Source organism: Exophiala dermatitidis, assembly GCF_000230625.1.
Source record: "Exophiala dermatitidis NIH/UT8656 unplaced genomic scaffold supercont1.4, whole genome shotgun sequence".
Lineage (NCBI taxonomy): Eukaryota > Fungi > Ascomycota > Eurotiomycetes > Chaetothyriales > Herpotrichiellaceae > Exophiala > Exophiala dermatitidis.
This window is the reverse complement of record NW_008751649.1, coordinates 1,697,418-1,721,103: the sequence shown is the minus strand read 5'-3', so window position 1 is coordinate 1,721,103 and position 23,686 is coordinate 1,697,418. Positions and strand designations below refer to the sequence as shown.

The following is a 23,686-nucleotide window of genomic DNA, read 5'->3' as shown; positions in this document are numbered from 1 at the left end:
TGCTTCGCACCCAATTCCGCAATGGCGCTGCCGTAGGAAATATTCGTTATGGCCAGCATCAAACTACTGCAGCCTTCGCGGCTGTCTACAGGGAAGCTCGCATACTACGGATACAACGTGCCTGGCCCCCGGACGAGTCGTCGATTTTCGGGCATGAGAGCGTTGTGCTACTGCCATCTTCTTGACCTGCACTGGCATCACCACTGCATACCATGAGTATTCTGAATGGATTACAATGGATAGTAGTACTGAATGCCGCATCATCTATGTCCCCGGCGGCGGTGAGCAGCCTGCGCTGTCTTCTCGTTTTCGCTGAACTCGCTCGCTCCTCTGGTTCATCTGCCAATCCGACAACCTCGCAGGTATCCTCCGAGTCCTTCTATCCGTAGAAATCTACCTCTGTCGCGGTTCAGTTAGTTGCTAGCAGACAGCAGTCTACGGTCTTGCCTGTTAAGATAACCGACGATTGACGGATCCTTCGTAACGATGACCAAACCAGATATAACTCTCAGTCACGCCCGCTTCAAACAGAGAAACCTCCCTCCTTCTCTCCATCTTCCCCTTCAAAGACCGTAACTGCCCGGTTGACTGACATTCAAGTTTGTCACTGCCCTTGGCTGACACGGAAGAGATCTGATCAAACATATATTGAGGTATTCCTAGCAACCGACCGTTGCTTGCTCCTCCCATACGTATTGATTGATGTCTTTTCCTCTCAAATACAATCTACTACTACTATCACAAACCATTTCACATCTATCAGAAGATCAAGCATCTGACTCTGGTGTATGCGGGTTGCACACCCCACAGCGGTAGCAGGACACTGTCATTAGCGCAGCAGAGAGACGGCCATAACGAACCGAACGAGAGGAAGACTGTTGTTGTGCATGTGCTACTAGTAGGGAGCCCCCCCCCCCCAAGCCCTGTCAATCAGGCGCTCCCGCCAACTGCGTTCCCACCAACGGCGCAGCCCAAGAGCCCAGGAGACTCTGAGTCCCAGGCTTCTTCAGGCTCTCGGGTCCCCCAAAACGCCTCGCCGCTCCTCCCCCACTGCCACTGCCGCACTGTCACACGGGCGCACACACGCTACGCAAAAGCTATACTGACACCATCCATCTTCCAGCCCGATCGAGACTCAGCCCGATAACCCATTCGACCATCCACAATCTTCAGCGGCGTTTGTCACGCGACAAGCGCGATCGGGGCCTTCAGAATCGGCCAGGCGAACCCGACTACTCCTGTCCCTACCTATTAGCACGCGGCCCTAGCACAAGGCCTGAACAAACCGAACCATTCGAGCCACCGCGCGAGCCAACGAGCCTGCGGTTTCCCACCTGAAGCTGGACCCTATCGCCCTCGAAGCCTCTGAAGTTGAAGGATAATATTGCCATCGCCCTCCAACCCCGGCACCGCCACCAGCAGGCCTCCTCCTCACACGTCGTCATTTATCACATACACTCCAAGTTTACTTTTTACACTTCACCCATCAGCTGTCCGTTCGACACCACAGTCGCTATTTCATTCCTCAGTTCTTTCTCTTTCTTTCCGGTCGTACTAGTTCGATCTGTCGCTCGCTCGCTTTCAGCCCTCAACCCAGACATCGCCTAGCCACAGTCCACCACTGGCGCGATCTGCAATCTTCCACCAACCGAGGCAGCACAGGCGAACCGTCTGTCCCGCCTGCCTACATTCACCAGGAGGAACACAACATCCAGCTGCACTGTCATCGGTCCCTGATTTGAATAACGCGATCCTGCTTGACTTAATAACCGATTTTCTCGTTGCTGGGCGGCTTTCTCTTTTTGTTTCTACTTGCTGCAAGGTTCGGCTGGTGGCGAGGTCTGAAAGACCATGCATGGGGAACCAGATCTGGGTGCCATTCAAGCCTCTCTCCGGGTTTTGAATGTTGCAAGATTGGCATACCCTGCGATCGTTCTGGTTATTTTTGTTGCTGCATTTATCACGTATGGCATTAAGACCGCCCCTAATGATGGAGACAAGGTTCAGATTCATCCCATGCGCGGTCCTGGAGGGAGACCTCTTCCAATCCGTCGTCGATCTGCCAATCAGGTCAAAACAGCTGCCGCCGTCAAAGATGTCTCGCCAACGACCAAAACCGCGTTCAGAATCGGCCAAGCTTCTGTGATCCTGACTTTCTTGGTCAATGCCGGTCTCATACTGTTCCAGACGGTGTTGAACCGTGACGAGGAGTGGTGGCCTGGCCAAAATGCCGTTATTTACGTTGTCGCGTCCACCTTTGTTTGGTTAGTGGTCTTCATCTCCGTAATGGATTGCAAGCCCTCGCCGAACATAGTCCATTTCGTTACTTGGATATCCGCTGTTCCTTTGGACACCATCATTATCGCGGCAAGTCTCCGAATCTACACAGTACCGCATTACGAACCACGAGTTGGCGACCAGCTCGGTGGTAGATTGAGGAGATCAATCACTGGTTGGGAGACTCTCGAAGTCATTGTGAACATATCCCGGCTTGTTCTGCTCTTGGGCCTCTCAGCTGCGTTTATGTCCGTCAAATATAACTTTAATAAGGCGGAAGGATCCCGATCTCCTGGGCAAAATGAAAGGACCCCTCTACTGGATGGCAACGTCGAAGCCGGAAGACAACCCAACGGTCAGGCTAATGGCACTGCTCAACGTGGCCAGACAACCGAGTCGAAGGAGCAAGTTGATGCATGGGCCAAGCCAACTGAGGTGCCGAATATATCCTGGTATGCGTACTTGCGAGGCTTCGTGCTGTTGATCCCGTACTTGTGGCCCAAGAAATCCATCAAACTGCAGCTGCTGGCGGGAACGTGCTTTCTCATCATGATTGCACAGCGCGTGATCAACGTGTTTGTGCCGGTCATGGTTGGGAGGATAACAGACGCTCTGTCCGGGGATGATGGAAAAGGGGTGCGAGCTCCTTGGTTGTACATTGCATTGTACATTATGTTTAGGTGGCTTCAAGGATCTCAGGGCATTCTCTCGGCTGCGAGGTCCATTTTATGGATTCCTGTTGAGCAATACTCGTACCGAGCCATCTCCACCGCCGCTTTCGAGCACGTCCACAATCTGAGCGCCGAATTCCACACGGGCAAGAGAACCGGAGAATTGATATCGGCCTTGAACAAAGGCAGTTCCATCAACTCCTTCCTCGAAATGGTCACTTTCCAGGTCGGACCAATGGTCTTCGATCTCATTGTCGCGATCGTTTATCTCACCATCAAATTTGACGCCTATCTTGGTTTGGTGGTGGCCATCGTTACATTCCTCTACATTTATGTCACTATCCGTCTTGCCGCATGGAGGGTCACGCTGCGCCGAAACTTTGTCAATGCCGATCGGGAGATGGAGGCGGTCAAGAACGATTCCCTGCATTCCTGGGATACTGTCAAGTATTTCAACGCCGAGGAGTATGAATTCAGCCGGTACAGGAAGGCAATAAAGACCATGCAGAGTTATGAATACTGGGTGGAAGTCACCTTGGCTTACATGAACACTGTGCAGGGCGCGTTGTTCATGGTGGCATTGCTGGTTGCCAGTTTCATCGAGGCATTCGAGGTTGCCCAAGGTGATCAAACCGTGGGAAATTTTGTCCTTCTCATCACGTATATGACGCAACTGCAAGGTCCTTTGAATTTCTTCGGAACCTTTTACAGATCTATTCAGTCCAACCTCATCAACGCCGAAAGAATGTTGGAACTGTTCAAGGAGCAACCGCACGTGGTCGACCGACCCGGCGCGAAGCCCTTGCAAGAATGCGAGGGTGACATCGTTTTTGACAATGTAACGTTCAGTTACGACAAACGAAGGCCAGCCCTCAACCACCTGAGCTTCCACTGTCCCCCCGGAACCACAACTGCGCTCGTGGGCGAATCAGGTGGAGGGAAAAGCACGGTTATGCGATTGATCTTTCGCTATTACAATCCCGACTCTGGACGCATCTTGGTGGACGGCATTGACGTTCAAGATATCACGCTAGACTCGCTGCGCCGATTCATCGGTGTCGTGCCTCAGGATTGTAACATGTTCAACGAGTCAATCATGTACAATCTTCGCTATGCCAACCAGGACGCCTCGGATGAGGATATCTACAACGCTTGCCGAGCTGCGTCCATCCACGATCGGATCATGCAGTTTCCAGATGGCTACGAGACAAGGGTTGGAGAGCGAGGTGTCCGTTTATCTGGTGGCGAACGTCAACGTGTGGCCATCGCTCGAACCATTCTCAAGAACCCTCGCATAACCATGCTGGATGAGGCCACGGCCGCCTTGGACTCGGAAACCGAAGAGAAGATCCAAGAGTCTTTGAACAATCTCGCCGAAGGCCGTACCATGATCATCATCGCCCACCGTCTCAGCACCATTGTTAACGCCGATCAAATTCTGGTACTTTCCAACGGTACTGTTGTTGAGAGAGGCACTCATGAAGAGCTTATTGCGCTTGGAGGCAAGTATGCTAGCATGTGGCGGAAGCAGTCGCGAGCACAAAAGGCTGCGGCGGAGGCGGCCGAGCTGAGGACAAGAGCCAAAAAGGCATTGGAAGAAGCTGAGGCGGATAGTGCCAGCGTCAGTGAAGAAGAAATCGAACAGGCCAAAAGACGAGACAGGGGGTTCACAAAGGGTCATAAAAGGGTCAACTTCAGCGAAAGCAGTCATTTACGAGCAAGTTGGGGGGTCGATGATCAGTCTCGCGGAAACGACGACAGACCAGAAAGCTCGCAGCATGACCGTGGCAACTCTGGGAAACCGCCTGGTCATCCCTGAGCTTTTCTATACAAGTCGAGGTTGGTTGGCGAGTACTGTTCGCCACTTGTTATGGGGCAAGGATAATGCTTTTCCGGGGGGTTACTGGGTGGTAATTGTGTTTAATCTGGTTTCTTGCACATTATCTTTGGGAATTGGTTCAAAAATGACCTTGACGACATGAATGACGGTGGAAGATAGCACAGGCGGATCGAACATGACATCGGACATGAGGCGAGTACAGATCCGAGTCCAGCATGAGCAGGCAGCACCAGGTTCTGCTGGCCGCACGGTATTTGTAAAGGGAGGAATGATTTCACCGCGAGCAGCAGACATGGATTGACTCTGTGATGCATGACGGTTGTGCCAAAACTTGATGGGGACTTTGCAGCCATTGGTCTAATCATTGTGTTGAGAAAAGAAGAGCTTGCTGCCTCAGGGCATTGGAAACACCAGCGTGTCTATGAAGAGCTTGACTCTTTTGCATGGGTCCGAAAATTGTTGGCAACTGTAGGCATGGTTGCAAACAAGACCGAGGAAGGAAATGTTCAGTCAAAGTTACTGTCAGAATCTCGCTGGCTTGCACAACCGCTTCAGGTTTCTGGCTTGGCCGAGGCTGATCAGTGTGTAATGCAGTGCGTTAAATGAAAAGTCCGTCTTTATGCTAATTGTTCCGAGATCGCCAGTGGTAGTAGATTGCCAGTTCTGATTACCATTACCTACCTGTCACGTTCTGGATTATAGATATCGATAGACAGCCTAGAACCGTCGCTTCTTCTTGGTACCGTTGGCCCCCGCTAGGACGCGCTTGAGTTCCATTCGACGCCGGTTGGCTTTTTGTTCGTCGGTTTCTTGCTCTTCTGCTTTAGGCGGTGGCGGTTGTGGTGGTTGTGAGGACTTGAGGTTTTCTTTTGTGCTCTGGGATTCAGTGTCGGCGATAGAAGAGAGAGATTTCGCCCATTGTGAGGCTGCACGGGCCGTTGTCGTGGTGGTGTCTCTTTGGCTAGGTATAGGTTTAGATTTCGATGTTGAACGTGGTGCAGCCGGAGATGGAGATGGAGAACTAGTAGCTGATCTATCCCTATCCGCAGACTGTCGTTGGTCGTCGTCGTCATTGGGGGTTTCTCCTCTTTTGCGTCGAGGAGTCGGGGTGGGTTGTTGGGATGGTTGTGATTGTGATGGCTGATTGCGGCCGATTCGGCCGAGACGACGTCTGGGAGTGGTCGCCGCGGCGGATGAAGGGGAGATCTGTGATGATTTTGGTTCTGGGTTGGTCTGCTTGTCGTGGGTTGGGTTCTTGTTCTGGTTGGGTTGCGGTTTAGGATCATCGAGGTCGAGGTCGAGGTCGTCATCGGCTGTGGAATCGGTATCGGAGGCAGAATCGGGTTTGGTGGTGGTCTTGCTCTTGGGCGTCGATCTTGCTTGCGGTGTTGATGTGGATGTGGATGTGGGCTTTGGTTTGACGCTCGGATTTTTGGGAGTGCCAGTGCGCCGTTTACTGCCAACCGGTGCGGAATCAGAGTCCGAGTCCGTGCCTGATTCTGTGCCCGTGGCACGGCGGTTGTCTGCTCCTTCGCCGGAGGGCTCAGGAGACTCGTGGTCAGGCGTGGATGCATGTCGCCCTCGTGTCGTGTTCCTAGTTGCGGGCGGCGACGGGCTAGCTGGTTTGTTCTTTCGTAAGCCGCCCAGCTGCCGCTTGGTGCCAGACTCGTCTTTACGGGCTTGGTGCTTCGAGGGCTGAGATTTGGAGTCGTTGTCGTTGTCGTCCTCGTCTTCGGAAGCAGTGGGACTTGCCGTGGCGCTTCCGGTGGAGGAGGTAGATGTAGCACGTCTTCTCGCTGGTCGTGACGATGTTTGTTCAGTGGCCGGTGGTGGCGATGGGGAGCGTTGGCGGGCGTTGGACGTTCCAAAGGCTTTGGTGGCGTTGCGTCGACCGAGACCTCCGATTTTTGACGCCTTGGTCCGCTTGGATGGGGGTTCTTCGTCCTCGGAAACGTCGTCATTCGCGGCTCTGGTGGACTTCTTTGTCTCCGGAGCCTTTGATCTCAATGCTGGCGGCGTCGGTTGTCGCTCGAAATCATCATCGGAATCTGTAGATTCGTCATTCCCAGAATCTCGACCGCGTTTATTGCTGGTGCTCTTTGTCGCGGGGGGAGGACTGTATTGGCGGTTCTTCTGGGCGTCCAGTCTGTCCGCCGGTGGCAAGGACCCGATCCAGTCCTCGTGTTCAGCCTTGGTATGCACGAAGCACTTCTCACATCCACGTACGAGATTGCTCAGGCCTGTTCGGTCGGCGCCCTCGTAGCCGTCGTCGTTGGCGAACTGCTTCGTCCACGATTTCTCGTCAAAGGCAGCCATTCCAGGCACATGTTTCTTGGCCTCCGCGACGGAGATGTGTCCGCCCGCTCTGCGGGAAGCCACGCCAGTGATGCCGGGAAATATCAGGCTAAGGTCAATGGCCGAACTGCCAATTCTGTCGAGAAGCCGGGAGATGACATGGTCTTTCTCCTTGATAATATGCAGGAGAGAGGCTATCTTCTCCTGAGAGACGGCGACTTCATGCAGACTAGGCCGGAGAATCCTCTCAGCTAGCTCAGACGCCGGTTGCGGAGTGAGTTTGAACGTCCATTCCAAAGGTCTCAGGGGCTTTGGCAATTGAATGCTCGTCCTCAGACGCAAGACTTGATTGTTGCCATCGCGGCCGTCAGCTCTGAGTAGGACGTTGTTGCCGTCCTTCAGACTCTTGGTGATTTTGGACAGGAGCACCTCGAATTGGTCGGATGATGCTGACGGGTCGATGCTCGTGTGCTGTCGTGACGCTTCTGCTAGGATGTCATATCTGTCCAGGATGCATTCCCAGATGCCGATCAGGTCGGTCAGGAGAAGTGTGATGGATTCGTTTTCTGTCGATAACGAGTAGAATAGTTTGGGACACTGTCGCTTGGATGGGAGTTGCAGTTCCTGCCAGCCTTCACTGCCTGTCTCAGGCATATTCAAGTTGGGCCCGTGGTGGGCCGCTCAGGCTGAAAGGCACGGAATCTCCCTTTCACATATGCCTTCTTGCAATAATGTGACCGCCGGGCCCCTCACAGTCGACTATGAAACTTGTACAAGCCCTGCCGGGTACTCCTGGACAGCCACATAGGAGATGCGGGGAGCGTTTTTGTTGCTAGATGGGAATCGGATTGAATCCATGGTATGGCGACGTGATAAACATCGCGGTCAAGTTGTTCTTGTGCTTGACCGTTGTAGATGCGTGGATGACTTGTACGGCGAAGCACAAAAACAGCGACCTGCATTATCAGAGCCTTAGTCAGCCACTCACAGCCGTTGATTGGCTTCCCTCAGAGCTCCGACTCCTCTTGTACTAGGTGCCTGAGTAGTTGTTCAGCTTGAAGTTCCCGGGAATGTATTTTGGAATGGTACGGGAGTATCCCAGTGAGAACAGCGATCTCGATGTTTGGTGTCTTGGATCCCCCAAAATGTCCCCCTGCTGCTGTCGAAGTTGACCAACAGCCTCGCTACGAATGCAGAGGTGACGCCAGCCCCAAGACCAAAACGCTCCTGTTTCAAGGGAGCCACACCCTGCAGTGGCCGCCTATCTGATGTATGTAGAAGCCTTTTACGTGAGGCAGTACATGTCGGAGTTTTCTTCATGTCCTGTCTCGACTGCTATCGCTCGGTGTCAAGTTGTGACGGAGGAGGATCTCCCGCCCCCAATCCATCTGCTTCGAACTGCAGAATGCTTCAAGCCAGCCCCGTGTACAGCGAGCAGGACAAACGTTTGTGCCACTAATTTACACTGCTCAGTTAACATATTTGATCATATACTCCCTTCTGGCCACGGTGGGTTACCTTCTGAGCGTCGTTTCCACTCACCTGTGGTCCACCACAAGCTGCTGTGTCTTACAGTACATCCCCACACAAGTCTTGATATCTTGTATCATATGGACAATCGCCCTCTCCTTGCCAAGTTGAACACTCCACTCAGTCCACAATAGTCCGCCCAAGTGCTCTTTCAGGGCTAAGTCCGTGCTCACAACATGCGGATCTGGAGGCCCGAGAAAGCTTACGAAAATGTGGTGGTTAGCGAGGTGAAAGAATTCCAAAGACTCCACCACATTCATTGGCGGGCACCGACTGTCATGGGAGTCAGCTTCCTTGGAGCAGTTGTACTAATGGCACTCCACCACACGTTATATCAGACCGTGGACGGTCAACCGGCAACGGCAGCTGTTATCCAGTCATGGGTCAATCGAGCCGGCACAGCATTAGCCTTCGTATCCAAGCTATGCCTCGCAATTGGCACAGGCGTGGCCTATGATCAGTGGATGTGGGTCGACCTACATTCGAAACCTCATCAGGTCCGCAGTCTTGATACCATGTTCTCCATCCTTCAAAATGCCTTCGGGTTCCTCCACTTGCGACTTTGGTCCATGAGGCCGGCATTAGCATTCTTGGCTGCTGTGACTTGGTAAGCGTTCTACATACTAGAGCTTCGATGGATGCTGATGGCAAGAGGCTGTTGCCTATAGCCGCCATATTCACGCCTGGCACCATATCGGTTCAGCCTGTTTTAGTGACGGAAAATGGGACGTTGCAGGTCCCTCAACGAGCCTATACCACCGCTGGGCAACTATACTGTGGCACGGCCATCCAAAATGATACTACGACGTACCAATCGCTGGCGACGGGACTGTTGAACCCGACATTTGCAACTGTCCTTTCAAATAGTGTTCTTCCTGTTCCGGCATCATCTATGAATTTGACGTATGACCTTGATTTCTACGGACCCGCAGTCTCATGTCAGCCGTCCAGCGTGCGAGACTTCCAGTTAGCAAAGCAGGCTATCGCGGAATTCGAAAATATGACAGACGGGCGGGTGTTTTATTATGGGTGGGTTCCACAGCCAGGATGGGGTCCTGGTGTGAACGGATCCTTCTTCGACTCGACAGACCTCCGTATTGGCAACTTCCGCATCGATTTCCAGTCACAAGATGCGGCACGGGTTTTTGTCTATCTCAACACTACCGGCGTAGATGCAAAGGGAGGTCGAGCTTCGTTTGTCGGGACACCTGCGGCACAAATGATCACTTGTGCCCTGTACAACGCCTCCTATGCAGCCCATTTCGAAGTCAAGAGCACTGGAGAGCAACAAGTCACAGCAGATCATACTTTTCAAAACTGGATGGCAGCCTATAGCACCGTGAACGGAACGACCGAAGACCCTCTGGTCACCCGTCAGATGAACATACAAGCTGTCATGGAGGCTTTTGGTATGATGATTGTTGGCCCAGTAACATTTTCCAATGTCAACCAAGGTCCTACAACCAACTCGGTATATTCACTAAGCATGAATCCCGCTCTATTTCCTTCCCAACCTGGACTCAATCAGACAGGGATGACGCTTCGATTGAGTACATTGTACGAAGATTTGGCTCAGAACATTACGTTGAGCATGTTGTACGGTGTACTTCCTGGGTATGTGTCTCATTAATCTTGCTCGATATTGTGCCAATGCTGTTTTAGGGTTGATTATTCTGGTCAAACAGACGCTGCTGTCATCAAATCGACTTTCCAACCCCGGTTCGTCTATCAGCCACGCACATTACTCGTGACTTATGGAGTGAGTACCTTGTTCGCCTTCATATGTGTGGTGATGGGCGTGCATGCTCTTTTGCACAATGGGGCATCATACACCAACTCTTTCTCAACCATAGTCAGAGTCACAAGGGATCCATCCTTCTCCAGGTTGATCGCAGATGAGGGAGACCTGCAGGGCGCTGAGCCGGTACCGAGACACATTCGCGAGGCTGAGATTCGCCTAGGACGCAGTGCCAAAGTTTCGGCCAGTCACGCTTCCAGCTGGCTATAAGGATGCAAAGAAATTAGGTTTGGCGATAGCGATGAGATGGTCATGAACAACGTAGTTTTGTACATATATAGCTCCTTTCAGATAAGACGAAAAGATCTGAGCTTGCAGGATTCCTGGTTAGGGGTCGTTTAGCTTTCAGCCTTGCGCCGCCGTGTGATGCCGTATGCCAAGACCGGCCAGCCTTGCGCGCGCGGCAGGCGGACATTTCAACCCCGACCTGCCCCCAACTTTGGCTGTGTCGACGCCGATCGAACAGGCACTTTTTGCCGATCTTTGTCCAGCATCAATTCTACAACCACCTTCACCATAGTTCAATCCTCGCTACTGTGCTGTCAATATGAGCGATTACGGACCAGCCCTCAAGCGCAGAAGGTCGCAGTCACCTCGTCCCTGGCGACAGCAGGAACCGGATCGACGCTACCGCGAACGAGATGCCCCCCACCGTCGAGACGATGGCCCGCCACAGAGATGGTCCCACAAGGACCAGATGAAAATCAATCAGTTACAAGAAGACGAGCGAATGCGCGAATGGGTGGCGCAAGAGGATGAGTTCGTTCTCCGACAGGCGAAGAAGAAGGCGGAGATTCGAGTCAAAGAGGGGAGAGCGAAACCTATAGACTGGCTAGCAGTCACACTGCGCGTGGTCGACCCGACGAGAGATCCCCTGGACGACGAAGTCGATGAGAAAGACCTGGATTTTGTGGATCCTGAGAGCGTGTTCGACGGCCTTTCGGAAGCCCAGCTCGCGGATCTGCGCAAAGATATTGAAACGTACCTGAACCTGGAAACGAACCGAAAGAACCGCGAGTACTGGCGGACGATGCAGATCATCTGCAAAGAGCGACAGAAGAAAGCGAGCTCATCGTCTGGTCCAGAGGGGCGAGCAGTCAGTTCCGTGGCAGCGGACATCGACAAGTTACTGGCACCAAAGACATACGAGCAACTTGAGGTGCTGGAGAAGCAGATCAGGAATAAACTAGACTCGAACGAACCCATCGACACGGACTACTGGCAGCAGCTCCTCGACAGTCTGCTGGTGTGGAAGGCCAAGGCGAAAGTGAAGAAAGTGTACCAAGACGTGCTTGACTCGCGGCTACATCAGCTGAGACAGGAAAACGAACGCAAAGCACGCCAGATACAAGACCAACTGAGACAATTCGGCATGATAGCCCCCACCACCACTTCCACCACGTATTCGAAAGAGCTGGATCCTGAGCCCTTACTCGAGATACCCGCCAAAGACAAAGCGCTCGAAGTTCTTGACGAAACCAACTTTTTACAAAGCGTCGCCGCCAGCAGACGCAGAGTCATCAACATGGGGTACGTACCTGCTCCGAAAGGAACATCAGTTCCTACGGACAAGTCTGGCTCGACATCGACGACATTAGTTCGACAAACACCATCCCAATCCGTGTCTATTGACCCAACCAGTCGGTTCGACCAGAGTACGGACTCCTCAGCCGCGACCAAAGCCCTATTCGACCGCGAAGTAGCCAAAGGGATGAACGAGAACGAGGAGATTTTCACCGGCGAGGAAGAAGTGCCCACAGATCAGAAACCGCTGTGGATGGGCAAGTACCGGCCCCGCAAGCCGAAATACTTCAACCGCGTGCAAATGGGCTACGAATGGAACAAGTACAACCAAACACACTACGACCACGACAACCCGCCGCCCAAAGTCGTGCAGGGCTACAAATTCCACATCTTCTATCCGGACCTGATCGACCCGACCAAGGCCCCGACTTACAAAATCATCCGGGAGGGTGGTCGCAAAAAGGGCCAGACTATGGCCCCTGCCGGCGAGGAAGACACCTGCATCATTCGATTCATGGCCGGCCCGCCTTATGAAGACATTGCTTTCCGTATCGTCGACCGCGACTGGGATTACTCGGCCAAACATGATCGGGGGTTCAAAAGTACTTTTGAAAGAGGGATTTTGACGCTCCACTTTACGTTTAAGAGGATCGTCTATCGGAAGTAGGTGGTACAACGTCCTCTTATACAATAATAATGAGTGTCTCAAATGTAATTTGGTCATAAACGTGTGCGTGAATCATGATCAATGATGCAAATAGGTAGGGGAACTGGTTCTAGTTCTAAGGTAGTACTATACGGCATACAGTCGGAACACTCTTCCTCGTCCTTTACTACAACGTTGTACATGTAATATAAATATATAAACGGGCAATGACAGACCTGACTCTCGGACATGACAAGGTGATTGCGCTATCGTGAAGACAGGGGCAAGTCAAGTCCTGATGCATCAAGCCTGCCAGTGTCTGGCAAGTGAATATCTACCTGGTAGCTTACCTAAGGTAATAATTGGGCCTTGAACTGTTTACTTGTTCATGACGTATTTTGTAGGTCAGTCTTCCATCATGACTACCTAGGTACACGTCCTCTCAATTATTATTACCACCTTCAAGTTGTGATCGCGAGCAGCATTGGCGCCGAGCCTCGGCATATCGCTGATCACTGGCAACAACTTCAACAGCCTGGGTTCCCAAGACTGGATTTCTCAGTCCTACTAGTTGTAAGGGGGCTGTGCAGCGCACTGCAGCGCGACATGGATGGTGGTGATTTCACGAATTATCCGAGCAAGGTGCCTACTAGGTACCTTAACATGGTAGTTAATGGGGTCGACAGTACAACGTATATCATGAGCAGCTATAATGTAGTGGTGTAGGTGGTGTAAGTGGCGCTCTGGGATCTGTAGATGGTGACGAATGCTAAGACTTGGGACTACTACAATGGACATACTAGGACTTGGGCCCAATAGCCGAGTGGAGGAGGTACCTACCTTAGGTAGCTATTGTTCTCAACATGGAGTGTGAGACGATAGACAGGTAGGTACGTAGGCAAAGAGGTTATAATTGTTTTGACCGAAACGTCGAGCAACACCACACTGCGGTGGTCCGCCGATGATCAAACAAAGATAATATATACCAGGTATCCAAAAGACATGAATTCGTCGGGGAAAAAAGAGAATACCATCCATCCAACGCTAATACGACACACAGTAGAGAAAGAGACATGAAACACCCACTTCACGACTTGCACGCCTGCACGCCTGCCAAATCGCCTTCTTTTTTGCACAACTTCAAAATCTTTGGCTCGCCGGCGCTGGGAGGAGCATTGTGAGTCTGCGTCTATCGTCGGCTTGAAACGTTGTAGTGAGGATCCATCATGTAGACTGAGCCGACACCAAGTAACAGCAAGGCGATAGTTGTAGCTGTAGCACTGTTTTAAGGTCATGGTTCGGGTTCTTTGGGTGGTGTTTCGCGCTCCGACTCAATGGGCTCCAGCTTTGGGTGACGCCGCGCCTTTTTGGAAGCAGGCTCGACCCCATAATCTTCCTCCCACGTCACGGTTTCTTTGTGCATAGCTCGTCGTACCCAGGGGACCGAGATGGCGGACCAAATGCAGGCCCAGAGGAAAGGAACACCCCAGCCTGAAGACCTCTATGTTAGCATCATGCGTATATATGTGTGGGTGGTGGCAGTCATGCCCCCTATGTATGTAAAACATACCTATACCGTATCCCACTTTCTTGGGTACTGGATGAATGACAATGACAATGGTGCAAGCCACCGCGATGATCAGCGATGGTATGGACCAGAACAGAGATTGTTGCTTGATCATTCTGCGGAACCGTGGACTCGCTTTGTATCTCGCAGCCAACGCTTCACGGTACGGTCGGCCGGCACTTGCGTTGACGGCGATCACATCTTCAATCAGATAGTATACTCCAGGATAGACTTCGCCTCCTTTGGGCGTCGAGCTTATTCGGAACGGTGCTCTGCGACCTGACAGACTCCACATGGTAATGATGAAGACGCTGCCGCCCAGTGCAAAGAGAAGAGCCGGTCCGGGCAGGGACAAGATTCGGAGCCATACAATATGCGGAGCACTGCCCACAATGAGAAGAGCAGTCACCACGGCAATCGTCAAGACGAAAATCCAATGTGTGATGTCGAACGCCCATCGAGTCGAGGTGCCGAGCGGTCGGAAAAAGTCTTCCTTTTTAATTAGTCGCCAACAACGGACGGCGAACTCGACATAGGTCGGTCCACCCCAAATGGTGGCCACCACCGCGAAAACTGTGACAGTCTGCGTCAGTCGTGATCCCACCCAGAATGACTTTGTTCGAGCCTTTGACAACGTACCTATCCATCCCTCTATATGGCCTGCAAACGTCATCGAATAGTATAACACGATCGGGACAACGCAAGCATCCACGACCATTATAAAGATCGTAAGGAACAGTTTCCATCTGCGCCATCCATATCTCCATGTGAAAGGCAACTGGGGCAAGAGGTCAGGGTGCTCAGCATAGTATTCTTGAAGCGTGCTGGCTCGTCTTCTAAACTCTCTTTTGGTTGCAGCGCGACTGTCATAATATGCAGGACTCTCCGGTTCGTCATGACTATGTTTGCGATGATGTTCTCTTCTCCTGTCCACGCTCTTCTTGCGAGTAGACGAAATACTCAGTCGGCTATCGACTCCACTCAGGGCCTGAACAGGGGACGGTTCATCGGGAGATGCGCCTTCGGGGGTAAAGTGGACAGTGCGTGCTTCTCGTATCGGACTGCCCGGAGCCTGGCTGCCGCTGCGGTCGATGCTGCCATTGCGGTCAACCGTAACACTCGCACGACTACCTCTGACAACCTCGGGCATGGCGCAGAAGAAGCAGCAAGTGTTTCAGAGCGAAAGTTCAAGAAACGAGGGAGGAAACAAGGACGATCATCCTCAATCCGGGGAGTGTGCGAAAAGGAGGGAACAAAGGAGGAACACTGCCACGAAGTGCCAAGTGTTAAGAAAAGTTGCGGACTGTCAACCGGAGCAACAATGCCTCCGGACACGAAGAATGATGTGTAAGGTAGTGTGCTGCTGAGACGGAGCTTTAAAGCACAGATGAGGAGAGACAGGTGATTGCGATTGAAGGTGAGGGTGGTGATGCCGGTACCATGCTATAGCAAGGCACTATGTATGTTGTATTATTTGCCTTGGACTTGAATTGGCCGCATGCAGTGCACAAGGACGATTGACAACTAGTATTAGCAGGATTACTAGTAGACTACCACGCCACTAACTAATTGAACGTAGGTAGATAGTGCATCGAACCGTTGGCGGAACTGGAAGTCAACACGTCGGTGACGTATGCGGGTGCTTCCTATAGGCTGCGGATTCTTGGCCGGGATAATCCTTCGGGTCTAGATTTCTCCTCTTCCGACTTGGCAGCAGTGCAGAGACCAAAATTTTCACGTGACAGGTGCTTACCGGCTTACATAATACTGCCTCACCCTTAGGTATGTGCGCCTGCGGTGAGAAGGGCACACTTAGCAGGCATACTACCTACGTCTGATACTGCCAGGTAAAGACACCGCACAACAGGAACTACCAAAGTACTACAAAGTCCAATTCATTGAGTATTCCAAGGTCCTATGCGTAACCAGCAGCCTATGCATACTGCTGTTCTGTGTGTCAATCTTCTGCTTTTCCGGCATGGGTCGATCAGCCATATGTTTCAGTGCTGAAAGGAAAAGCCAGTCTAGCACAAAAGGTGTCTACCTTATGCTCTTAGCATTCCCTTTAATGACTGTTGTCGTGACTACACATTTGGACCAAACCATCCGTCTTCCCAGTGACATGATCTGCTGGAGGTTTGTCGTCAGATCATCTCCAATCGATGCCGTTATTTTGCTGCGGCTGCTAAACTAACAGGAACCTGACCCTTCAGCCTGCAATGCTTACGGTAGGATGAGCAGATTGCGGACTTATTTTCATGGCGGCTTGGGGCGGAAGATGGCTGACTGATGAACTTATAGGAGGATCTAAGGGGTATACACTATTAACTGTTGGTAATACTCCTGCTGCTGTGATTCATGTCCCAGACAAGAATGGACTCTAGCCGACTGGGCTTGCGCCTTGTCTGAGAGCATCATTCTGCATCAACCGGCCAGATTTGTCCCGCTCACAGTGAGATGTCGCCCCTCCATCCAGGTCAACAGCCTCTCTGTCCTTCAGCAGAAAATACGCAGAAACTAAGTCAAATTTTCTGGCGACAGGGTAAGGGAGTGGATCGCTGCAGGTTGGCGATTTGAAGCCCAACTGACTGCACCCTGCCGTCCTCAGCAGCGTTGACTCTGCATCCCGTCACACAGAGAGCAACCCATACTGGTCGGAAACTGATTGGACTGCGGAAGCAACAAAATGCCCGGATTTTCTCTGGCCGAATGTCGTCCTGTACAATACAACGCTAGCATACAACAGGTCAATTCAGCCATCCTCTCCATACAGGTGAACGGGCATGAGCGTCCAGGTTCAGGAGTCTTTTGTTTGTGCTCCGCTTTCCTACCCTGGCCCCCTGCCTGTTTGCATGATTCCCTCGCTTCATCCCATGTCACTGTCAAATGCATACCAGATCTGCTTGCTTGTTCTTAATAATGCCATTCTGACCCCTTGACCTTTTCTGATCTGTGCGATCAACCTCCATCCTCTGTCCTGTGCCCGTCTTAAAGACCTACATCCTCTTCACGTCTTAGGACATAACTTGCTGGATTTTGGTTCGCGCCGCCCCAAGGTTGTCCATCAGCAGCACAGGATCCCTCATCTAAGGCGGACCATCTTTCGGAAGCTTCTACTGCCTACATCTGTTCGCCACGGCTGCGCTGTTGGCATGTATGAGATGGAAGTCGACGATTCACCTCATCAGTTGGAAGCCTACAACAACATGATGGGCTCGCAGCTGCCAGACATCATGTCTAGGACGCTCCACGATCACAACTCACATCCGTCAACATCGGAAGCTGCAAGCCTGCCCTTATTTCAAGGTGGTATCTTGCAAGAGTTGCACCCTTTGCTCAAAGTGGAGGCTGTAATGGACGAGACATTGGAACCGGTGGGAACTGGTCAAGAACATCACCCTCCACTTGTTTCCACTCAGGTTCAACTCTCAGACCTGGAGTTGGGTCCCACATGGTTCTCGCAGCAGACTTACCCGACACTTGTCGGCGCTCGTCCCATGTCGACCACTGCACTCGACAGTTGGCCGTTTCTGCCATGCTCTGCTGAATTGACGCCACCGTATTCAACGTATCATTACTTTGACGACAGTGATGGTCGCAGTCCATGGTCTTCGTCGCCAGAGTTCGCTCACAGCCAGCCCTTGACCTCGCTTGGTGAAGTTGGAGAGGGAATCACCGACAAGCCTTACGCAAGGCTGATTTATGAAGCTTTGATGCAAGCACCAGGCCACAAAATGATGCTCAGAGACATATATGAGTGGTTTCGCCTCAATACTACCAAGCCTCAAGAGTCTGGCTCGAATGGATGGCAGAACAGCATTCGACACAACCTCTCCATGAACCAGGTACGTTTCTAGTCGCTTGTTTGCGTCGAGGCCTTTCTGACACCAGTCGCAGGCTTTCGAGAACGACAGGGAAAGCTCCCGAAGTAGCGCGAGAAAGGCCAACAGCGTTTGGATGTTGACTGAGGACGCCATCGCCCACGGCGTTCAATCCACAACCAGATATCGAAAGACGGGAGGGGCCAGGAAAGTCACATCTAATCGTGCCCCTGCGATTCAGCGTCAAAGATCTGGAGCCAGAGGCGGGCGCGCTGCACGTTGGGCAGCGAGGCAGAGGCGCCCAGGAAACTCTCTCCACACAGAAGGCACCACGCCTTCGTGCAGTCCCACTACCCCCTCTCAGTCAGATGTGAGTGAATACCAAAGCTTTGAATACAACGAGCTGCGACCGGCCCTGTTGCATTGGCCCATGACGCCGGTGGACGATAGTCTACATCTAGCGGATGGTGCGATGCAGAATATGTGTCTATCTCCACAGCGGTCAATCGATGCTTCGCAGTCTGGCCACAGAGATGAAGGCTTGCACTCGGAAGAACTGGTGCTGCGTTGTTTGACGGACCGTCAGTCACATGGGTCAGGGAGCCCCCGGATTGGTTGATGATCGCAGGCAAACCCGCTGTAAGGATCAAGATCGGCCCAACCTCGACGTGCGGGGGATCACGATGAGATAGTCGAAGGTCGATCTCTGTATGAGCTGCTGAAGTCAAACCCTGGCCCAGTGACTAGGGGCCGGGAAATGTACCAGGGAGGCTATGATTGTTTGTTCAGCTCCACATAGAACGAGAAAGCGCACCTGTGATAGACAGGGGTCCTGGGGCTAATCACTGGAACCTGCCTACTGGGGTGTGAAATGTGAGATGCAGTGGTGGATGGCAATATAATCGATTAATTGTCCAATGCTGTTTTGAAGGCAGCAAGTAGTGACACTACTTGGCCGAAAGACGGAAATAAATAATAATACTAGAAATCATCCCATTTTCATGGCGGATGCTGCCGCCTGTCAATGTTTCTTTGCACTTCATTCCTGCCTCACAGCAACCCTGACATCAACACAATTGCGGTAGTTGAATGGACCACCCAAGCTAGACAGGAGTCGAGCTCAGCACGCCGCCGCCACATTTTTTTACCCTTGAGAGTTGCAAGGTTGTCTATCGGCAATCGCTGAGCTAGAGTGGGCAGGATGGTTCAGCTGCCATGCCTGCGCTCGCTTCGATCACGAACCAGCTCTTCCTCTCCTCCGTTTCTACCAGCTACTACGGCCTGTAAAGCGTTCCAAGACATGCGTGCGCTGGCAATTTGCCCCTGTCTCGACAAATCGGCTGACGATATCGTTCCGGGAAGCTCGATCGTGGTGTCAAACGAACCTCTCCCAGATTCCAACAACTACCTATTCAAGTTGACAGCAAACTTCTTAGACCCGCAGCCGGGGTTGTCAATCGGCCTGCAGTAAACGACGCAGAAAATGCACATGTAGACAACCCGGGGTTGGCATTTGACCTGTCGAGCCAATATAATGCTGACGATTCAATCATTCTTCACACTAATGCAGAGCCTTACGCCGGGGACAAAGCCTTTGCTTCCGCTGAGTCTTATTCGGCCCTAGTCTTGCCACGTTCATGGCTTCCTGGAGTGATGGCGGTGCGGACCGACCAAGGGCGAGAATGTCCCGCTGAGAGGGAACAAAGGCCATGTGTTTTCTTTTGCTCACGCTGCAAATGTGTCGATGCAGACTCTCGCCTGGGAAACGAAAGCTCTCAATCTCACACGTGGCGTGACCACAACGAAGCTCCTACCAGAAGGAAACAAATCTTGCCTCCAGCCTGGGTGTGCGAGAAACATCTCACGCAGTTGGGGGACGAAGAATGGATTGTACTGGTTGACGTGGCTGAAAGACGGCAATGAGGATCCCAATGAGGCCGTGGCTTGCTTCGGCTTGTTTATTCTCGGAATTTGCTGACAATCAGCTTCACCAGGCCGCATAGTCACATTGCCACCACGTTTCAGGTAACCTGGTGATCAATCCATCCTCGAGGTTGGGGTTCCAGCCAGATCTACGCCGTGGATGTAAACGACAACAGAAATCTCGGATCTTGAACCATATTCGGATCTCAGGACGTGAGCTTGCTCTTACAGGTCCATCACTTTGTGGGTATTGTCTGTGGGGGAAGGATTTTGGCATGGCCTGTTCATCACTAACTGGTGCTGTTCCCCAAGGATCTCCCTCCATGGTGAGTCTAATTGCGGCTGGAACTGTATCAGAAAGATGACAACAATGGATATGATATGGCACTGAGACGAGGATGCATGCCGCGGACGACTGCTTGGGGCCCTAGACAAGACCTCTTCAGTGACCATTTTGCAAAATGAAGCCACGCAGCAGCCCGTTTTGCGAAGGTACACGCTGTGCTCCGCACAGGTGCCCCTTGAGCTTCCTTATCGTACAGAATACTCCTCGATGAGTTGTCAGCCTACGATATATTCTCCTGGCGACCGTACGGGCATAACTAGCCGGACATTGGTGCAGCTTTGCATAAGAAATACCTATTCTTTGCCTAGCCGAACCAATGGACGGAAGATGATACGCGAGAGCCTACGTCCAACATGCCTTCAAAGAGCTTTCAAAGAGCGGAGCCGAATTGTCTGGACCCGTCATCGACTCATCCTCCTCGCCCCGTGGCTGGAGTAATCTCCAACCCCAGCCTGAACCGGAAGAATTTGAGGAATACGCTGACGCAAGTTGACCGTTCCAGTGCCATCCTATCATGCAGCTTGCCGTCCATCCACTTCAGCCCTTGTCAGTCAGAACGTGCTTGACATATGCTAGGTAACGTTGGACAACACCAACCTGGGATTGATCGGAACAGGATTGGCCGCATGACCTCTTGACATGTCGCCGTTGAATTTTCTCTGGCTTGTGTAACGACTGCCTGCCATGCGAAGCATCCCGCATGCTGTCTCTTCTTCATGCCACTACTTCTGAAAGTAAGCCCTACTCCACAATGACACAAAGTTCCTTCTCGTTCAATGGCTCGTTGAAAATCGTATAGCTGCATCACATCGGAATACTGGCGAGGGAGCGGGAGGTCACCCTTTCCAGCCGAGGCCCTGCCTTCCTTCCCTGGACTGTTGCTGAACCTGACTGGAATGTTCCCGGTACTGGCGTTACCAGCGTGAAACGAAAGGGGCATGAGTATCTCCCACGCCATCCCGTGAACAAAGAGAGTTGGTCATCGAAACACTTCACCAGTGTTGTACTATGACATCAACTCTGGCGTACCATCAAATAGGCGCAGGGTGGACCGCCCTTTAGCTGCTGTATGGACAATCTGCAAAAGCACCACTGAGTCGGCCTTCTTCAATGAGCCGCCAATGACCATTCTGAGTAGATGCCTACACCAAAGAGCCAACCCTAGCGGGGAGCTTCCTTCTCTCAGTGCGCACACACATGGCTTAGGAGTCAAAATGGTGTTCTGTTGTGGAAGAACCTGTATTACCACTGCATTTCTTCAACAACCCAAAGCCCACACTACTGTCCAACTACCCAGCAGCTTCGAGGGTGGCTGCTGATGGGGGCAGTGGGCGCGAATTCTCAAAAACAGTAAAACTTTCGGACTGTGCCTGGAATGTATGCAGCCTTCCGGCCTTGCGAGGCGTTGCGTTGCTGTCTGCCCCCTCTTAAAGAGGGATATCCCTGCTTTCAGGTCGACGTTGCACAGCCGTACTTCCTACAGAAACAGAAATCCCCCGACGGGTCCTCAAGAAGCTCGCCTTCGTGGCTGCCAGCAGATATGACAGATTTGACAGCGGCTCTTGTACGACATCCCCTCAAGATCAACTTTCCAAGCTCCACGCTTGGAGGGTCTTGGGGAGGGTATTTCTGAGGTACTCTGTCCTGCAGAGAACAGCTCCAAGGCGTGTGGTAGACTGTGGCAAGTCGTCCATTTACTGTGGTCACAACGAGCAAAAGGTGTTCGAGGTAGAAAAGAATGTTAGCGGTCTCCGGGAAATTTTGCCTCAATCCTTGCCCGGAAAACCGTTGTGATCCGTTGTGGTGTCACTTGCTGAACACTCGACAGCTTCCACTTGTGCGTTTGAGCACTGATAACGACTGATAGGTGAGAAAACAGAATCGTTTACTTGCACTGGTCCTCACTTGTGTGACTACTATCTTCACGCTGTGATCGACCCTCTCACTACCCTGTAATGTCGCAGAGTGGCATGGGCAAAGATCGCCTTACTTTGACATAGTCCGAGTTCTAATTGTCTTCCACATAGTGGACGCCACGATTGGTCGGTAGAATCTTTGTCGTCTTCCGCTTTGTGTGCTGTGGCCGGAAGTTAGGGTGCGAGAAAAGTCCAATTCGACATACCTTTCCACGGGCTTGATCGACCGTGTGTGATCGCACCCTATGGTAGCATATGGTTCTTGGTTTGGACAGCAGCGTTCACGGGGCACACAGGGACACAAGAGTAAAATGGCTTATCACTCGCAATAAACTCTGGACCAAGCAGACGAAACAAATTGTCCGTACAGATTCGACGTACCAAAACTCCATCTTCTCATGCACACTAGCACAGTACGACAATGCAGTATGTAGGGACAAGGAAAGACCACGGCAAGTCAAAGATGATAAAGCAACACAAAAGGCGCTTGGAGAAAAAGGGTATTTGAGGACCCAATCATTCGTGATGTGACCTTATTTCGAAACCAGCATCGCGGCGATTTCTATTCCATAGGCTCATCTCGTGATCCTTGACGGAAAAGGGTCGAGGACGGCTTGTAACCTGCTGGCCGAGCCGTTCATGTTGTTGACTTGAAATTCTTGGATTTTTGCGTACTGACAATACAGCATCAATGTGGTCAGGTAGGCGTGGAAATGCTTTCGTGAAACCCGTGCGCCCGCCGGACCATCAACAAATTCTTTTCACCCCCAAATTGCTTCCATCCGAGCCCACACATTGCATTTATTTCTTGCCGGTCTTCTTCTCCTGGGTCTCCTTAAGCACCTTCTTGACGATCTTCTGCTCCTCGATCAAGAAAGCTCGGACGATCCGGTCCCGCACGCAGTTGGCGCATCTCGAACCACCATAGGCACGCTGGACAGTCTTCTTCGGTCGGGAGGTGGTGGCATATTCACGGGGTCGGAGAGCCGGAACCTGTTCACAGTAGATAGTCAGAACCCATTGCTCTTTTCATCTTCTCGCTCCAATTTCCCAATCCTCCATTCTTGTCGACAGAGTGCTGTGCTGGTTTGGGGCGCAACTTACGCCTGGGAGTTTGACGCCGCAGTCACCGCATTTCGGGGCAGTTCCTCGCTTCTTGATGTGCAGGAGCCGGAGCTTGCCACCGGGAGTCTTGATGACACGGACGTTGTTCGAGGTGGTGTTGTAGCTATATGTCATGACCACAGTCAGTTTCCATCCAGCATTCAAGTCAAATTCCATTCGTTAAAAGCCGTCGGGGCCACGAGGAAGAGGTGGAAGGCACGTACGGATTCCGGCGACGGTACTGAAGTCTGACTCCTGCCATTGCGACGGTATTGAATGCGCAATCGAGGGGATGGAATCGAGGGGATGGAATCGAGGTTGGCGATGGTGGTGGTTTCGATGTTGTCGTCGGATCTCTCAGCAAGCGGTTGCAGTGGGAGCCTCCCAAAATCAATTTTACAAAGTGCGGATAATCTTGGCATAGCATG

At 52.0% G+C, this 23,686-nt stretch overlaps 7 protein-coding genes across 7 annotated transcripts; 4 read left to right on the top strand and 3 right to left on the bottom strand.

Moving 5' to 3' along the window:
• Positions 1–53: 53 nt before the first annotated feature.
• On the top strand, positions 54–5,535 carry HMPREF1120_04944 (mitochondrial ABC transporter ATM). Its single transcript, XM_009159093.1, has 2 exons — positions 54–898; positions 1,124–5,535. The coding sequence occupies exon 2, from the start codon at positions 1,852–1,854 to the stop codon at positions 4,765–4,767; it is 2,916 nt and encodes a 971-aa protein (XP_009157341.1). The 5' UTR covers positions 54–898; positions 1,124–1,851; the 3' UTR covers positions 4,768–5,535.
• On the bottom strand, positions 4,995–7,953 carry HMPREF1120_04943 (uncharacterized protein). The gene has a single exon (XM_009159092.1). The coding sequence runs from the start codon at positions 7,735–7,737 to the stop codon at positions 5,506–5,508; it is 2,232 nt and encodes a 743-aa protein (XP_009157340.1). The 5' UTR covers positions 7,738–7,953; the 3' UTR covers positions 4,995–5,505.
• Positions 7,954–8,138: 185 nt separating this feature from the next.
• Positions 8,139–10,769, top strand: HMPREF1120_04942 (uncharacterized protein). Its single transcript, XM_009159091.1, has 3 exons — positions 8,139–9,220; positions 9,268–10,227; positions 10,276–10,769. Exons 1-3 carry the CDS (start codon positions 8,790–8,792, stop codon positions 10,619–10,621), a joined length of 1,737 nt encoding a protein of 578 aa, XP_009157339.1. The 5' UTR covers positions 8,139–8,789; the 3' UTR covers positions 10,622–10,769.
• A 37-nt stretch (positions 10,770–10,806) lies between these two features.
• On the top strand, positions 10,807–12,828 carry HMPREF1120_04941 (uncharacterized protein). The gene has a single exon (XM_009159090.1). It carries the CDS (start codon positions 10,959–10,961, stop codon positions 12,600–12,602), a length of 1,644 nt encoding a protein of 547 aa, XP_009157338.1. The 5' UTR covers positions 10,807–10,958; the 3' UTR covers positions 12,603–12,828.
• A 516-nt stretch (positions 12,829–13,344) lies between these two features.
• Positions 13,345–15,705, bottom strand: HMPREF1120_04940 (uncharacterized protein). Its single transcript, XM_009159089.1, has 3 exons — positions 14,788–15,705; positions 14,152–14,721; positions 13,345–14,072 (listed from the first exon to the last, which is right to left on the bottom strand). The coding sequence occupies exons 1-3, from the start codon at positions 15,296–15,298 to the stop codon at positions 13,873–13,875; spliced, it is 1,281 nt and encodes a 426-aa protein (XP_009157337.1). The 5' UTR covers positions 15,299–15,705; the 3' UTR covers positions 13,345–13,872.
• Positions 15,706–15,982: 277 nt separating this feature from the next.
• On the top strand, positions 15,983–22,701 carry HMPREF1120_04939 (uncharacterized protein). Its single transcript, XM_009159088.1, has 4 exons — positions 15,983–17,993; positions 18,046–20,135; positions 20,205–22,105; positions 22,266–22,701. The coding sequence occupies exons 1-2, from the start codon at positions 17,301–17,303 to the stop codon at positions 18,586–18,588; spliced, it is 1,236 nt and encodes a 411-aa protein (XP_009157336.1). The 5' UTR covers positions 15,983–17,300; the 3' UTR covers positions 18,589–20,135; positions 20,205–22,105; positions 22,266–22,701.
• HMPREF1120_04938 (60S ribosomal protein L34-B) lies at positions 22,240–23,640 on the bottom strand. Its single transcript, XM_009159087.1, has 3 exons — positions 23,483–23,640; positions 23,259–23,382; positions 22,240–23,147 (listed from the first exon to the last, which is right to left on the bottom strand). The coding sequence occupies exons 1-3, from the start codon at positions 23,518–23,520 to the stop codon at positions 22,956–22,958; spliced, it is 354 nt and encodes a 117-aa protein (XP_009157335.1). The 5' UTR covers positions 23,521–23,640; the 3' UTR covers positions 22,240–22,955.
• Positions 23,641–23,686: the final 46 nt, after the last annotated feature.

Excerpts from the sequence above, each read along its gene's own strand:
- HMPREF1120_04940 (XM_009159089.1), bottom strand. The coding sequence starts at position 15,298 with ATGCCCGAGGTTGTCAGAGGTAGTCGTGCGAGTGTTACGGTTGACCGC. Across the intron at positions 14,722-14,787 it reads CCATATAGAGGGATGGATAG|TTTTCGCGGTGGTGGCCACC; the intron begins GTACGTTGTCAA and ends AGACTGTCACAG. Across the intron at positions 14,073-14,151 it reads GAAAGTGGGATACGGTATAG|GCTGGGGTGTTCCTTTCCTC; the intron begins GTATGTTTTACA and ends AGAGGTCTTCAG.
- HMPREF1120_04938 (XM_009159087.1), bottom strand. The coding sequence starts at position 23,520 with ATGGCAGGAGTCAGACTTCAGTACCGTCGCCGGAATCC. Across the intron at positions 23,383-23,482 it reads CAGTACCGTCGCCGGAATCC|CTACAACACCACCTCGAACA; the intron begins GTACGTGCCTTC and ends CATGACATATAG. Across the intron at positions 23,148-23,258 it reads GCGGCGTCAAACTCCCAGGC|GTTCCGGCTCTCCGACCCCG; the intron begins GTAAGTTGCGCC and ends TACTGTGAACAG.
- HMPREF1120_04942 (XM_009159091.1), top strand. The coding sequence starts at position 8,790 with ATGCGGATCTGGAGGCCCGAGAAAGCTTACGAAAATGTGGTGGTTAGC. Across the intron at positions 9,221-9,267 it reads TTCTTGGCTGCTGTGACTTG|GCTGTTGCCTATAGCCGCCA; the intron begins GTAAGCGTTCTA and ends TGATGGCAAGAG. Across the intron at positions 10,228-10,275 it reads TTGTACGGTGTACTTCCTGG|GGTTGATTATTCTGGTCAAA; the intron begins GTATGTGTCTCA and ends ATGCTGTTTTAG.
- HMPREF1120_04943 (XM_009159092.1), bottom strand. The coding sequence starts at position 7,737 with ATGCCTGAGACAGGCAGTGAAGGCTGGCAGGAACTGCAACTCCCATCC.
- HMPREF1120_04944 (XM_009159093.1), top strand. The coding sequence starts at position 1,852 with ATGCATGGGGAACCAGATCTGGGTGCCATTCAAGCCTCTCTCCGGGTT.
- HMPREF1120_04939 (XM_009159088.1), top strand. The coding sequence starts at position 17,301 with ATGTATGAGATGGAAGTCGACGATTCACCTCATCAGTTGGAAGCCTAC. Across the intron at positions 17,994-18,045 it reads ACAACCTCTCCATGAACCAG|GCTTTCGAGAACGACAGGGA; the intron begins GTACGTTTCTAG and ends CACCAGTCGCAG.
- HMPREF1120_04941 (XM_009159090.1), top strand. The coding sequence starts at position 10,959 with ATGAGCGATTACGGACCAGCCCTCAAGCGCAGAAGGTCGCAGTCACCT.